General features: G+C 42.5%; 4 protein-coding genes across 4 annotated transcripts in view; 3 read left to right on the top strand and 1 right to left on the bottom strand.

Moving 5' to 3' along the window:
* Nucleotides 1-2,918, top strand: part of LOC134195976 (cathepsin B-like) — a 3,959-nt gene extending 1,041 nt beyond the window's left edge. Inside the window, exons 2-7 of the mRNA XM_062665059.1 lie at nt 90-199; nt 265-294; nt 1,032-1,348; nt 1,985-2,072; nt 2,472-2,512; nt 2,591-2,918. Coding sequence (XP_062521043.1) covers nt 90-199; nt 265-294; nt 1,032-1,348; nt 1,985-2,072; nt 2,472-2,512; nt 2,591-2,667 — 663 coding nt within the window. The 3' untranslated portion in view covers nt 2,668-2,918. The remainder of the gene's footprint in view (nt 1-89; nt 200-264; nt 295-1,031; nt 1,349-1,984; nt 2,073-2,471; nt 2,513-2,590) is intronic.
* A 198-nt stretch (nt 2,919-3,116) lies between these two features.
* On the top strand, nt 3,117-5,063 carry LOC134195977 (cathepsin B-like). Its single transcript, XM_062665060.1, has 6 exons — nt 3,117-3,501; nt 3,585-3,694; nt 3,986-4,332; nt 4,467-4,554; nt 4,618-4,658; nt 4,848-5,063. Exons 1-6 carry the CDS (start codon nt 3,163-3,165, stop codon nt 4,922-4,924), a joined length of 1,002 nt encoding a protein of 333 aa, XP_062521044.1. The 5' UTR covers nt 3,117-3,162; the 3' UTR covers nt 4,925-5,063.
* A 103-nt stretch (nt 5,064-5,166) lies between these two features.
* LOC134195975 (cathepsin B-like) lies at nt 5,167-14,761 on the top strand. Its single transcript, XM_062665058.1, has 6 exons — nt 5,167-5,602; nt 6,168-6,277; nt 10,197-10,546; nt 14,115-14,202; nt 14,263-14,303; nt 14,444-14,761. Exons 1-6 carry the CDS (start codon nt 5,261-5,263, stop codon nt 14,518-14,520), a joined length of 1,008 nt encoding a protein of 335 aa, XP_062521042.1. The 5' UTR covers nt 5,167-5,260; the 3' UTR covers nt 14,521-14,761.
* Nucleotides 14,682-15,000, bottom strand: part of LOC134195972 (glutathione hydrolase 1 proenzyme-like) — a 9,192-nt gene continuing 8,873 nt past the window's right edge. The window contains exon 17 of the mRNA XM_062665056.1: nt 14,682-14,974. Coding sequence (XP_062521040.1) covers nt 14,781-14,974 — 194 coding nt within the window. The 3' untranslated portion in view covers nt 14,682-14,780. The remainder of the gene's footprint in view (nt 14,975-15,000) is intronic.

Genomic DNA, 15,000 nt, shown 5'->3' with positions numbered 1-15,000 from the left:
TTGTCTGTCTGTCTGTCTGTCTGTCTGTCTATTTGTCCGTCTGTCTGTCTGTTTTTAAATTCTTAATTGTGATGTACTACTATGTGTAGGCTTTTGGTGCTGTTGAGGCAATGAGTGATCGTTATTGCATTCACATGAACATGATGCTGAACATCTCAGCTGAAGATCTTAACGACTGCTGTAGAACTTGCGGAAGCGGGTGAGTACAACAACAGTAAACAAGTCAGAAGTTAGTTGAGTGACAGTCGTATCTTGTTCTTGTAGCTGCCATGGTGGATTCCTACTAATGGCTTGGTGAGTGATGTTGCATTTTGTTTGTTTTTGTTTGTTTGTCTGGTGCTTGTTTGTTTGTCTTTGGGTTTATTTATTTATGTTTATATATTTCTTTGTATGTTTGTTTATCTGTTTGTTTATGTATTTGTTTATCTGTTTGTTTATGCATTTGTTTATCTGTTTGTTTATGTATTTGTTTGTCTGTTTGTTTATATGTTTGTCTGTTTGTTTATATATTTGTTTATTTATGTTTATATGTCTGTGTATCTGTTTGTTTGTATTTGTTTATCTGTTTGTTTATGTATTTGTTTATCTGTTTGTTTATGTATTCATTTATCTGTTTGTTTATGTATTCATTTATCTGTTTGTTTATGTATTCGTTTATCTGTTTGTTTATGTATTTGTTTATCTGTTTGTTTATGTATTTGTTTATCTATTTGTTTATGTATTTGTTTATCTATTTGATAATGTATTTGTTTTCTTATTTGTTTGTTTATTTTTTGTTTATTTCATTGTTTTTCGGTCTTTTCATATCCATTTGTGTGCCTGCATGCCAGCTTCTTTTTGTCCTTGTTTGTTCTGGTTTTTGTCCACTAGTGTGTGTGTGTGTGTGTGTGTGTGTGTGTGTGTGTGTGTGTGTGTGTGTGTGTGTGTGTGTGTGTGTGTGTGTGTGTGTGTGTGTGTGTGTGTGTGTGTGTGTGTGTGTGTGTGTGTGTGTGGTGACAGATTTATTATCTGATGGTTTCCTTTACAAATAGGGAATATTGGGTGAAGCATGGCATCTCCACAGGTGGTCAGTATGGTAGTCATTCAGGGTGCAAACCATATTCCCTCCCTCATTGCGAGCATCACATTTCCGGTCCTTACCCAAACTGCTCGCATGAATATCCAACACCTCACTGTGAGAAGGAATGTGAGTCTGGATACGAAAAATCGTACGAGAATGATCTTCACTTTGGCAAGTCAGCATATCAAGTGCATCGCTCGGTTGAAGCTATTCAGACTGAAATTATGACTAATGGACCAGTTGAGGGTGCATTCACAGTTTATGCTGACTTTCCTACTTACGCAGGAGGTCAGTCATGTGTGACGATATGTAAAGTCTACAGTAAATGTAAAAATAAATAGAATAAATAAATAAATAGATAATTAAAATAATAAATGATAAATAATAAATAATATAAAAATAATTAATTGGTCTGTTTGTTTGTCTACCTGTCTGTTTGTCTGTTTGTTTGTTTGTCTGTCTGTTTGTCTGTCTGTCTGTTTGTTTGTTTGCTTGTCTGTCTGTTTGTTTGTCTGTCTGTTTGTCTGTCTGTTTGCATTTATGGTCTGTTGTTTATACTAACCCTAATGACTTTAATTAATTACTTAATAAATTAATTAATAACCTAATAAATTAAAAATGTTGCTGAATTTTGAAATTTTTACAAATTTTATTTATTTAATTAATAATTTAATAAATAAAAAAATGTAAATGTTTGGTGTCTGTCTGTATGTTATTTATTTGTCTCTCTGTCAGTCTGTTTGTTTGTGGTTTGTCTGTTTGTCTGTTTGTCCATTTGTCTGTCTGTTTGGTGTCTTGTCTGTTTGTAATTTATATAGTTTAAAAATTGTTGTTTATTTGTTTTGATGGGATGCCATAAAATTATTGTTTTGTATTACTGTAGTATTGCAGTAGTTGTTGACTTGTTGTTTAATGTTTTGTTAGGAGTGTATAGACATACAACTGGAAAGATGTTGGGAGGTCATGCCATCAGGATTCTCGGTTGGGGATCAGAAAATGGAACACCTTATTGGTGAGATTGCATTAATATTAATTAACAGTTTCTGTTGTATCTGTCTATCTGCCCGTCTGTCTGTCTGTCTGTTTGTCTGTCTGTCTGTCTGTCTGCTTGTCTGTCTGTCTGTCTGTCTGTCTGTCAGTTTGTTTGCTTGCCTGCCTGCCTGCCTGCCTGCCTGCCTGTCTGTCTGTCTGTCTGTCTGTCTGTCTGTTTGTCTGTCTGTCTGTCTGTTTTTCAGTTTGTCTGCTTGCTTGCCTGTCTGTCTGTCTGTCTGTCTGTCTGTCTGTCTGTCTGTCTGTCTGTCTGTCTGTGTCCATATGACCACCTGCCGGCCTGTATTTCTATTTGTGTGCCTTCATGTTTGGCAGATTTATTTCATTAAGTTTATGATCTGTTATCTTACAAACATTATAGGTTGGTTGCAAACTCTTGGAATCCTACCTGGGGACTGCAGGGTGAGTAACCTCATTGTACTGTCATACATCCCATACAAACGTATTACACACACAGTGACACGCGTGTTTCGCTTTCAGGATACTTCAAGATTCTTCGTGGAGAAAATGAGTGCGGCATCGAACAAAACATTGTTGCTGGAATGCCAAAGAGCTAAGAATGATTGGAGTAGCGTTGACTGATCGAGCAAACAGTTGTGCTCAGGTGACAACTTGATCTAACATTTGATCTAATATGATGTGTTGCTGGCAAATTTTGATGTGAGTTTTTAGTATGTGGCTTGTGTTGCAAACTATTGTCATGCGAATATTTGTAATTGAATGTTTTATTGCGCGCAAGGCTTTTAAATGGAATCTTATACTTATTTTTTAATGTAGCATTTTCATAAGGCAAAGTTGTTGAACTGCATAGTGTCACGTGACTTTGTACATCTGCATGTAATGTGGAGTCCGGGCATCGAGGCTATAAGCGTGAAGGTCTGGAGATCGAGGCTTGGCATACTTTAGCCTCGTACCCAGGCCCTCTTGCGCGCCCGGAAAGACGGTACACGTACATGTAGGCATACTTATCCGGGTACTCAAAAGTATCCGGGTACTGATACTTATCCGGGTACTCAATCTCATTCTGTGTCTCATTTTGGCCACATTTCGCCATGCGTTTCTCTTTTTTTCTCGTCGTTTGTCTCTTTCCTCTTCTTTGGGCTCGTCCTCGGTCGTACGAACCCATACTTCCTCACATCGTCGAGCAAGTGAATTCATTCAACTCAACTTGGCGCGCAACCAACGACAATTTCCGCGGTTCGTCGCTTGACGCCGTCAAAGGTCTGATGGGAACGAAACTCGACTCGACACACTGGCGACATCTCAACGCGATGAAACTCGTGCAAGACGTCCGTTCAGACTTACCGGAATCGTTCGATGCGCGCCAGCAGTGGCCGCAGTGTCCAAGTATTAGCGATATTAGAGACCAGGGAGCTTGTGGGAGCTGCTGGGTGTGTACTAGTACACGATTGTTGGGTTTTAGAGCGCGTTTTTCGCGTGGTTTGGGTTGTGTACGAGTCGGTTGCTTTTCTAGGCGTTTGGGGCCGTCGAATCGATGAGCGACCGCTACTGCATTCATCTCAAGATGATGCTCAACATCTCTGCCGAAGACCTCAATGATTGTTGCTTCTTGTGTGGCATGGGGTGAGTATTTACCTTTCACCTCTAGCTACCTTTCACCTTTATGTCAAAAAACCCGCCTGTCACGTGACCATTTTAAAAATGGGTGTTGACGTAAACGTGATGACGTAGGGTAATGACGTAACAGAGAGAAATTTAATATTTTTATAAACAGGTTGAATTCCTAACTAAAAAATTTGTAATTAATTAATATTAATTAATTACAATTTGTTGAGAGACTACGAATATGCTTTTTTTGAAAGCTGTAGTTAATCTGTTGTTTGCTCTGTTTCATTCCTACTGCTGCATATGTAGGTGTAACGGTGGCTACCTTACAATGGCATGGGACTGGTGGGCTGTCGAGGGTCTCGTAACTGGTGGCCTGTATGGCTCTCACTCTGGCTGCGAGCCGTACACGATTGCCACATGCGAGCACCACATGAAAGGTCCATATCCTGCGTGTGGAAACGCGGTGAGCACACCTCATTGTACGAAGAAGTGCGAGGAAGGATATTCTAAGGAATACGACGATGACAAACATCATGGCCATTTGGGTCATCACGTATCGAGTAACCCGGATGCTATAATGACGGAGATAATGACTAATGGACCGGTGGAGGGTGCATTCTCGGTGTATGCGGATTTTTTGACGTATAAGTCTGGTAAGAGTTTGAAGACATGCACACACACACAGCGACACACACACGCACACACACACACACACACACACACAATGGACAGACAGAGAGACACGCATTAAACATTTATTTTTACAGCTTGAATGTCGTTGTTGTAGGTGTGTATCAACATACAACTGGAGACATGCTTGGTGGCCACGCCATCAGAATTCTTGGCTGGGGAGTGGAGAATGGCACGCCCTACTGGTACACACTTTCATACAATTTACAACACAAGCTGCTATCCTAACTCTCTCCTCATCTCTACAGGTTGGTTGCAAACTCATGGAATCCAACATGGGGTGATAAAGGTAAGAACCAATTGTGTTAGAAAAATACGAATTTTTTAGTAAATTATTAATATAAATTTTTTAAAATATTTTTAATTTTTTTGTGCTAAAATTGCTGGCACTCGCTGTAGTTGAGTTTGCACATTTGGTCATCTCATTGCCGACTTGTTACTACTAAAAGTCAGTAAAGCAATATTGCTTTCTCTGTAGGTTTTTTCAAAATTATTCGTGGCAAAGACGATTGCGGCATCGAGAGCAGCGTCGTTGCTGGTATGCCCAAGGACTAAAATATCAACATTCCATGTGTGCGGTTTCGACTCTTGCGTCATCTCTGTATTTGTATTGTCGCTTATCGTGTCTTTGTTTTACGATTTGCTGATTCTTTGAGCATAAATTTTAGTAAAATTGATGTCAGTATTGCTCTAATCTGGGGACTAATGTATTGCTCTAATCCGGGGACTAATGTATTGCTCTAATCCGGGATTAATGTTGCGCTAATCTGGGACTTGACGTATATCGTATAGCGCGCGTTAAATATAAGTGTATTTGCACGTGTACAGCCACGCGTCGTTACAAACCGGTTCACTCCTCCAAGTATCAATACCTCACGTCTAAATCTCAGCATGTTGCGTATCATCGCCCTCATTTGCCTCATCGCCTTCTCTCTGGCTGATATCCATCCTGTCGATGACGTCACATGGTCTGATGACATTGCACAGAAAGTCAACGCTTTAAACACGACCTGGCGTGCATGCGGCGACCATTTTCGTGGTTTGTCTAGAGATGCGATCAAATCGTTGATGGGAACGCGTTTGGATGAGAAACACAGAGAAATGCTGCGGTCACTTCCTCTTGTTTCCTATGTGAGTGATGGTCTACCGAAGGAGTTTGATGCGCGTGAGAAATGGCCACAGTGTCCGAGTATTAGTGACATACGAGATCAGGGAGACTGCGGCAGTTGCTGGGTATGCATGTGTATGTATGTACACACGTCGAGGTGTCACTCTATTGTTAGTTAGTCATGAGTGTGTGTGTGTGTTTGTGATGGGGGTAGGGTGCACGTGTACACATGTGTGTAGTCTCACGCAGCCAGCCCCTCCCCTTTTTTACTTTCGTTCTGGAAGTCAAGAAGGGGGAGGGGCTGGCTGGATGAGGTGTGTGTGTGTGTGTTTGGTGTGTGTGTGTGTGTGTGTGTGTGTGTGTGTGTGTGTGTGTGTGTGTGTGTGTGTGTGTCTGTGTGTGTGTGTGTGTGTGTGTGTGTGTGTGTGTGTGTGTGTGTCTGTGTGTGTGTGTCTGTGTCTGTGTGTCTGTGTGTCTGTGTGTGTGTGTGTGTGTGTGTGTGTGTGTCTGTGTTTGAGTGTGTGTGTGTGTGTGTGTGTCTGTGTGTGTGTCTGTGTGTGTGTCTGTGTGTGTGTGTGTGTGTGTGTGTGTGTGTGTGTATATGTGTGACTGTGTGACTGTGTGTGTGTGTGTGTGTGTGTGTGTGTGTGTGTGTGTGTGACTGTGTGTGATGTGTGTGTATTGTCTCAGGCTTTTGGTGCTGTGGAGTCCATGAGCGATCGTTATTGTATTCACTTGAACATTCATATTAACATCTCCGCTGAAGATCTCAATGACTGCTGCTCGGAGTGTGGCAACGGGTAAGTCTATATTACTCATTACCTCATCATTAATTAATTAACTTAATTAAGTAAAGGAAGAGGAGGCAAAATTTCCAAATATCATCAATTGACACATCACTGTTACAGACCTGGCCTGTCTCTGTTCTGTCTGGTTACTGTGGTAGAGATGGATTTTACAAACACAAGGGGCAGCGTTATTGTATTGCCTGAGGCTGAGTGTAAAGCCATACGTGTACTTATAGCATGCTAGCTAATCATAGGATAAATAATTTATACCATGATGGTCACGTGATGTGTATATAGGTGAGAGTGCACTAATAATGGGAAGGAACTTATTACACACTTGCCCTGTAATACACCAGACACGCCATACACACCATCTAAATACACACTTGTGACTGGTTGCATGTCACATGACCTTGGTATAACTTGTTTAAACAGGGTTTAAATTCTCCAAATTTGGTGGTCGGCAGAGCAATTAAAAGTAAAGACACGCCTACTTTATTTACAACCACGCCTACTTTTCGTATTTCAGTGTGCACAGGGGTGTTCCCAGGATTTCTGGAAGGCACTGGTGGAAATAACCACGCCCACCTTACATTTTGGTCCCGCCCATTCCGATTTTTATGGCCAACCCACAAAAGCTTTGACAGAATGCTCAAGCACAAAAGGAACAAAGTGTTTTAGCTTTTTAAAAAAGTTTCTCTCTGTCTTAGTTTACTGTGCTTGACCACATGATAGCTATATTAATGCGAGTGAGGAAATTTCCAGACCTCAAGAAGTTGAGAACCTCCCTTTATATAGGATAGGAAGGCCAGATATCTACAGACTTCGTTTGTTATCATCAGATACTGACCTAAATAGTGGGCAGAGTGCAAGACCACCACTGTTTATCTTTGAGTACTTGCATTACAATTAAGTTCATACCATATGGCAGTCTTTGTCCTAATTGGTCTTATCTTCAAACCAAACATCCCAGGAACTACTTGTTAGCCTGAAACAACTTCCCACTTTTCAAAATACAAATACAAGTCCATTGTCTTCATAGCTAATCACTGCCTACTCATACAGCAAAGCATGGTGGGCCTGTACCAAGTGGGAGCCAAGGCATGGTGGAGCGCCGTGCCTTTTGTATGCTGGGGACAACCGTGCACATTACATTGAATTCTCGTTATTCCTAACAAACTTCTTACCTGGATTTTCTCTCTTGTTTCCTTTCCGTTCCTGGAAAAGTACCCCTCCAATAACCCTCGACGATGCGTCTGCTGATACAATTGTAGGAGCGTCTTGAGAGTAGAACGATAAGACTAGAGTATCTGTGGCCATTTTCTGAAGTCGCTGTAAAGACTCCTCTTGGACAGATGTCCAACACCAAGCGACGTCCTCTTTCAGTAGATCCCTGAGAGGACCGGCTACCTGTGAGTACCCTGGTAAAAACTTGGTCAAATCCGTCACCATCCCTAGGAATCTACGGAGTTCTTCCTTGTCGTATGGAGGCGTCGTGTCTGTGATGGCACGAAGTTTGTTGTCATCCACCTTAACCCCATCCGCTGTCAGTACATGACCAAAGAACTTGACTTGCTGTTTGAGAAAAACTTGCTTTTCGAGAGATTAAACTGATTGATCTCTACATCAATTCAATACTTCCCTCAGTCGAGTATCGTGTTCTTCTTTCATCGAACCCCAGACGAGGATGTCATCCATATAACACTCTGCACCCGCTTGCCCAGCCAAAATGTGCTGCATTGCACGGTAGAATACCTCAGGGCCTGACATGATGCCGAATGGCAAGCGTTTAAAGCGGTAACGACCGAAGGGAGAAATAAAGGTGGTCAATGACGAGCAGTCCTTGGACAAGGGGATTTGGTAAAATCCGGATGCCGTATCTAATGTAGAGACATACTTAGCGCCGTGAAGAGACGCAAACAGCTGGTCTGCTGTAGGCAGCTGAAATTGCTGTCTTTGAACTGAACGGTTCAGTCGTGTCAAGTCCACACAGATTCTGACGCTGCCATTCTTCTTGGGCACAGGGACCATGGGACTCACCCATGCTGTGGGTTCTGTGACTTCTTCAATAACTTCAGACTCGACCATCCGCTGCAGCTCTGCTTTAACTTTGTCAAGAAGAGGATACGGTACCCTATGCGGGGCAGTTACTGCATATGCTGTAGAGTCTTTCTTCACCTGAATAGTGTAAGGATAGCGCTCCATATGACCAATGCCTGTAAAGATATCAATGTAATCTCATGCCACTGAGTTTTCGGCTGCTTTGGAAACATCAGAATTTTTGAGTGCTTCAGTTGTGCATAGGCGCTTAATCAGACCTAGATCCTAACATGATTTCGATCACAGTAGTGGCTCAGCTGCCAACGGTACTACAAAAAATTGAAGGTACCTGGCACCACCTTTCTCAGGAGCAACCTGACAAATGCATTGTTCATCAACTGGTAGGGTGCTTGACGATCCATAAGTTAACAATTTAGTCTGTGTCTTCTTCAGTGCTGGCCGTTGGCAGAGTCTTTGGTATGTCTCTCTAGGTAAGATGTTTGCCTGTGCTCCATTATCTAGTTTATACTGAACTGATGTTCCACATGTCATGAGAGACACCGTCAAACCCGCATCATTGTCCATAGCAACCAGAAAGAAAGTGGAAGAAGATTTTACAGAATCATGGCTGCTAGTGACACTCTTGATTTCTGAATTTGTTTGATGTAACATCTCAGTTGGAGTACTTGTGAAGGTGTCTACTGTATGAATTTTTTTGGGATTATTGCGACACATAGTAGCGAAATGACCCGCTCTTTACAATTTTGGCATACCTTGCCTGTTGCTAGGCAATGTCCTTGACTGTAAAAACGGCCACAACGAGAGCACGTGTACATGTCTTCATGATTTCCGGAAGGTGGCTGACGTGCAGACTGCTGAGCTTGCTTGGGACGAGCCGCGACAGCCTCGATGCTGCGATCGTTGTCTCCTTCTATGACTCTAAGCTGCTCTTGCAGCGACTCTGCGGCGCGGCAGATGCTAATGGCCTTTTCTAAGTCCAGGTCAGTAGTTCTTAGAAGTCTCTTCGTAAGACGAGTACCATACGGTCTCTTGTGAGAGAGTCCTTCAATGTTACGAATTCGCATGTACGCACGAGAATGCGGAGGTCTGTAACATACTGATCGACTGTCTTGTCTGGTTTCTGATTTCGGGTGAAGAATCAGTGACGTTTGCTTGTGATATTCAGTTTGGTACAAAATGATTGTGAAACTTTTGTAGTATCGCTGGCAAACTCTTCCGCTCCTCCTCCGTCAGAATGAATGTATTGTAGATCTCGATGCCTTCGGATCCAAGGACATGAAGAAGGAGAGAGACTTTTACCTAGTCAGTAGCTTCCTGTCGACCGGATGCTGTTAGGTAGATCTCAAAGCGTTGGCGCCATCTTTTCCACTTAATGGCAACCTCTGAGGTTTTTAAAACATTTAAATATTTTGAGTTTGAAATTTTTACTGGATACTTTCAATCTGTCTGTCTGTTTGTCTGTTCATCTGTCTGTCTGTCTGTCCATCCATCTGTCTGTCTGAGTCTGTGAGTGTATCCATCCATCTGTCTGTATGTCTGTCTGTCCATCCATATGTCTGTCTGTGAGTCTGTCCATCTGTCTGTCTGTCTGTCCATCTGTCTGTGTGTCTGTCTGTATATCCATCTGTATGTCCATCCATCTGTCTGTCTGTGAGTCTGTCCATCCATTCATCTGTCTGTCTGCTGTCTGTATGTCCATCCATCTGTCTGTCTGTTTGTCTATCCATCTGTCTGTCTGTTTGTCTGTCCGTCTGTATGTCTGATAAATATCAATGAATTATTGAATAGCACGTGCATCGCTTGTCTGTATGTCTTACCACCAATTAATTAATAATACAAAACTTCACACTAAAGCATCTTTTATTTCCAGGTGTCAGGGTGGATATCTTGTTGCAGCTTGGGAGTATTGGGTTCGTCATGGTCTGGTGACTGGTGGCCAGTATGGATCTCATTCGGGCTGCAAACCTTACAGTCTTCCCAAGTGTGAACATCACGTTGATGGTCCATACCCGAGGTGTCCATCAGCTATACACAGAACACCAAACTGTGAAAAGAAATGTGAAGACGGATATGGAAAGACGTACCAAAAGGACAAACATCATGGAAAGAGTGCACAAGCTGTTGTGCCCAGTTGGAAGGTTATTGCTACAGAGATCATGACGAATGGGCCAGTCGAGGGAGCATTTACAGTTTATGCAGATTTTGTCACTTATAAGTCAGGTGAGTGGTGGTTGATAATAATTAGAGATTATTAGGGGTTTTGTGTATGGATAAGCAGACAGACAGACAGATGGATGGACAGACAGCCAGACAGACAGATAAGCTCTGGATTAGCCCCAGCTTCGGCAGAAACTTTTCAAAAATTGGTTAAGAAAACATCCTTCAAAAGAGGAAGATTTTGAAATCAATCTCACTATTGACAACGACTCCATTGACCTCCAGAAATATTTTCTTTTTTTGATGTATTTCAAAAGTGTTTGCAAGGTCAGCATCATCAAGATGTAATTATTGCTATGAAAGCATTCATGTTACCATGGAAACCATTAGCCACAGGTCCATCAGGGTGGAGGTATGAACATTTCAAAATTCTTTGGACAACCGAGTGACATGTGACCTACATGTATTATACTTAGTCTGTTATGTCATTGTCAAGGGTCAACTACCACCAGAAATCTCTAGACTTATGTCAGGTGCACACCCAAGTGCATTAGCAAAGACATACAATGATGTGAGATTACCTGTATTGCAATAAGAAGCAATCATTTTCCAGGTACTTTTCACCAGTTAAACATGGTGTTGTATTAGAATGAGGGTGTGAACTTGTGATTCACATACACTTTCTTTTGGAGGAGAATCCAACTTCGATTTTGCTTAAGACTGTTGTGAAGAATGCAGAATGCATTCAACTCAATCAAACGATCTCGTGTGTTAGAAGAAATGTCTCACAACTGTCCTGACTTGTTCTCCCGTGTGACTTAAATGTATTCATCATCAAGTCCTTTGGTTTACTTGCAAAGAGATCATACTGTTGTTCATCATCAGAGAAGGAGTGCATCAGGGAGACCCTTTAGGTCCAGTCGTTTTCTCTGCTGGTATTCATTACACTGCTGGTATATCTTGTGATGTATTTGCAGTAGAAGAACCAACGTCAGTGTTCTCATTTCTGGAAGAATTTAAATGTCATTCAAGTCAATTGGTTTACAGGTAGTAGAGAACACAAGTCTCAAATTTACACTCTGTCACTATTGGTTTGTCAATCATTGTCAACCTTTTTCCACATTCCTGTTTTATCATAATTCATAAGGAGTGGAGGTTGTAGGCATACCAATTGGATCAGAGAAGTTTGTGGCTGATGCAACCTTACAAATATCAGAGAGGGAGAAAGATCTGTGTGACAAACTGATTGGTTTTCCTGATCTGCAGAGCCCCATACTTATACTAAGACACTGTCATGTGGGAACTTGCTGATTTTTAATGTATTGTAGACTGTGATAATGTCTTGTATAAGAAATATATTGACAGAAACACAGACAGATGGATGGATGGACAGAATCACTGACAGACAGACAGACAGACTAGTCAGTCAGTCCAATCCCCAAAAGTGGCTTCTAAAAGAAGTTGCATTGCATCCCTGGTCCGGGGAAAGTTTGACTATTCTAAGTGATATAACATCACTACAGTACTCAAATGGCACTTGTTTGCCATTCTCAACCGGGGCCGTTAGTCCGCTAGCACAAGAAGTAAGGGCGTGTCGAGAATGCGTTCATACAGCAAACCAGCGGCTTCAGAACAGCTCAAGAAAGGTAAGATAGCTAAAGCAATTATCGACGTATACAATACAGCAATAGTGACCGGCCTAAATCACAAGAAAGAGCTAAATAGCTAGCGACAAGTAGGTAAACACACGTCACGTGTTGATTGACGCTTATGTATGCTGTCGAAACTCTTCAGTTTTACGTCTCACGAACATCTCAAAGACACTGAAGTACAACCAAACAAAAGCAGAGTCTACAGGAATAGTTAAAATAAACCTGGTATCACATTGACACATGAAAAAAGACAATTTCTAACGAGCCAGATAAAACGGTGCCGACAACAAAGCTAGTGTAGTAACGTAGACTGTATATCGAAATGACTGTATTACAGCTACCTGCACAATGCACGTGCAACACTACACCACACTTCCCCCCTAAAAATAAAAGGGAGGAAAACTTCACTAGAGACTAAGAGTCGTGAACCAACACAACACAACAATGCAAATACAACTATAAGTCAAGTCTCTCAGGCGGTCGGGATACTCTGGTGGACCGACGTAAGGCGGATGTTGCAATAGGACTAACTGGATTCCTTCCGAGAATTGAGGTGATTGCAGTAGATGAGTTACTGTCTGCCGTTGTTTCTGCTGAGTCTGAGGCGACTCTGGTGTCTTCCGAAAAATCCGTGGTTGTGGATGCAGCCATAGGAGTAACCGAGGTTTGTTGATCGATGACCGACGTAGAAAGTGTGTTTCCAGTAGGAACTGTAGAGATGGTGAGTGGCTCCTGACGACGGGCAACTGACGGGGTAGGCACCAGAGATTGTATTGGTGGGACTAGCAGTCGAGCTAGGGCAATGTACCAGTTGGTTGGTGTGGCGTTTCCACGTCAGTTGCGTATCAGGTAGATACACCTCATACGTCAGTGGGCCCAATACTTGCGTAATAGTTCCTTCGGACCACTTGGCCTGATTTGTGCGATAGTCTCGAGCCAAAACCGTATCCCCAACTGCAAAACTCCGGAAAGGCTGGCTATTTTCATGGGAAGACATTGAGATTGTTGATGACGGGAGATCACTTCTGTACGACTTGGATGGAGGAGATCTAACCTTGTCCGGATAGATTGATGCATTAACAAGATGCATGGAGCTTCGCCTGTTGCTGAATGAGGAGTGGTTTGATAACTGAGGAGGAAATTTGCTAGTTTGTGCTTTAATGGTACTGTTGATGTGTCCTTCTGGAGAGCCCTCTTGAATGTCTGTACCGCTTTCTCAGCTGCCCCGTTTGACGAGGGGTGAAAAGGTGGTGTGCGGATATGGTAGATGCCGTTTTGTTTCATGAATGTTTTAAACTCTGCTGAGGTGAATGGTGGCCCATTGTCAGAGACCAGGTGGACTGGTAGACCGTGAGTAGAAAATATGTTCCCCAAAGTGTGAGTGGTAGCTGCGGCATTCGTTGTTGAAGGCATATGCGCTACCTCTAGCCGTTTTGAATGTGCATCAGTGTGGAGCAGGAAATGAGTATTATTGATCTCAGCGAAGTCAATGTGAACACGATACCAAGGGGTAGCTGGCCACTTCCAGTGATGTAATGGTGCTGAAGCTGGCATATCCTGATGCTCTTTGCAGCTGGCACAGGAGCGTGCTCTTGATTCAATATCGTTGTCCAAATGTGGCCACCAGAAATGACTCCTTGCTAGAGCTTTCATGCGACTGACACCGTGTTGCGCGTGCAGCTCTTCCAGTAACCAGTCGCGAAAACTGACAAATAGCCAAATGGTTTCAGATGGCAAACAAGCGCAAATGTACTTGCACGGTTACCTTACGACGATTTCTACATTCAAACTTCCCCGGGCTTGGGGTGCAACGTAACTTCATCTTTTTGGCCATGGGCCGACGGACTAGACAGGCAGGCAGGCATGCAGCTGGATGGATGGTCAGACAGAATCACTGGCAGACAGACAGACAGACAGACGGATGGAGATAGACAGACAGACAGTGACAGAGACACTTATGTTACAATCTTGTATTCTAGGTGTGTATACGCATGAAACTGGTGATATGCTCGGAGGCCATGCCATCAGGATACTCGGATGGGGAGAAGAGGACGGAACTCCTTACTGGTCAGAACGTCAGCAAGTCTCCACCATTTTTTATTGCTAACTTTATTGTTCGTACATCAGGTTGGTTGCAAACTCATGGAATCCAACATGGGGCGATAAAGGTAGGAAATACAGGCAATACATTAATATTAGCTTAATAATATAATAAATAATTAATATAAATAATTAATTGATTTTCTTGTATACAAGTAGTGATGACTAAGTGTGAGTACGGTAATGCATTCATTCGTTTCATTTCTAGGTTATTTCAAAATCATTCGTGGAAGAGACGAGTGTGGCATTGAGAGCGGCATCGTAGCCGGTTTACCTAAAAATTAAGTCCAAGCCTAACACGCAGGCAGATTGACAAGACGAGGATCAAGCTCTATCATGCTTGCATCCCTCTAAATTGACACAAATGTTGCACAATAGAATGGGCTGCTGTGTGTAGTAGTAACGTGATCATTAGTAGTCACGTGATTAGTAGTCACGTGCGCGCGTTATTAACACAATGAAAACGTTTGATTTGATTGAATAATAATTCAGTTAGATACAGTAAGACAATATTAAAATAAGTCTCCATCAATCTGATGAGTCGTTTACACAACGGAGGCATTGCCTCCCTTTCGACTGTCGGACTGTGCTGACAGTTGTATGTCAGCGTCACTCCTGTACGCAGCGTCTGATGGATATGTTGCCATGACGGCTTGGACGACAGCGATGGTCGAATTTGCTGGTTCAACATTGTGATGCATCTCAATCAGTTGACATTTGATGTTGTCACTGAATCCGTCTGGAAGATAATACAGGAGCAACTGT

Source organism: Corticium candelabrum, chromosome 20 (genome assembly GCF_963422355.1).
Source record: "Corticium candelabrum chromosome 20, ooCorCand1.1, whole genome shotgun sequence".
Taxonomy (NCBI): Eukaryota; Metazoa; Porifera; class Homoscleromorpha; order Homosclerophorida; family Plakinidae; genus Corticium; species Corticium candelabrum.
This window is presented reverse-complemented; position numbering and strand designations above follow the sequence as displayed.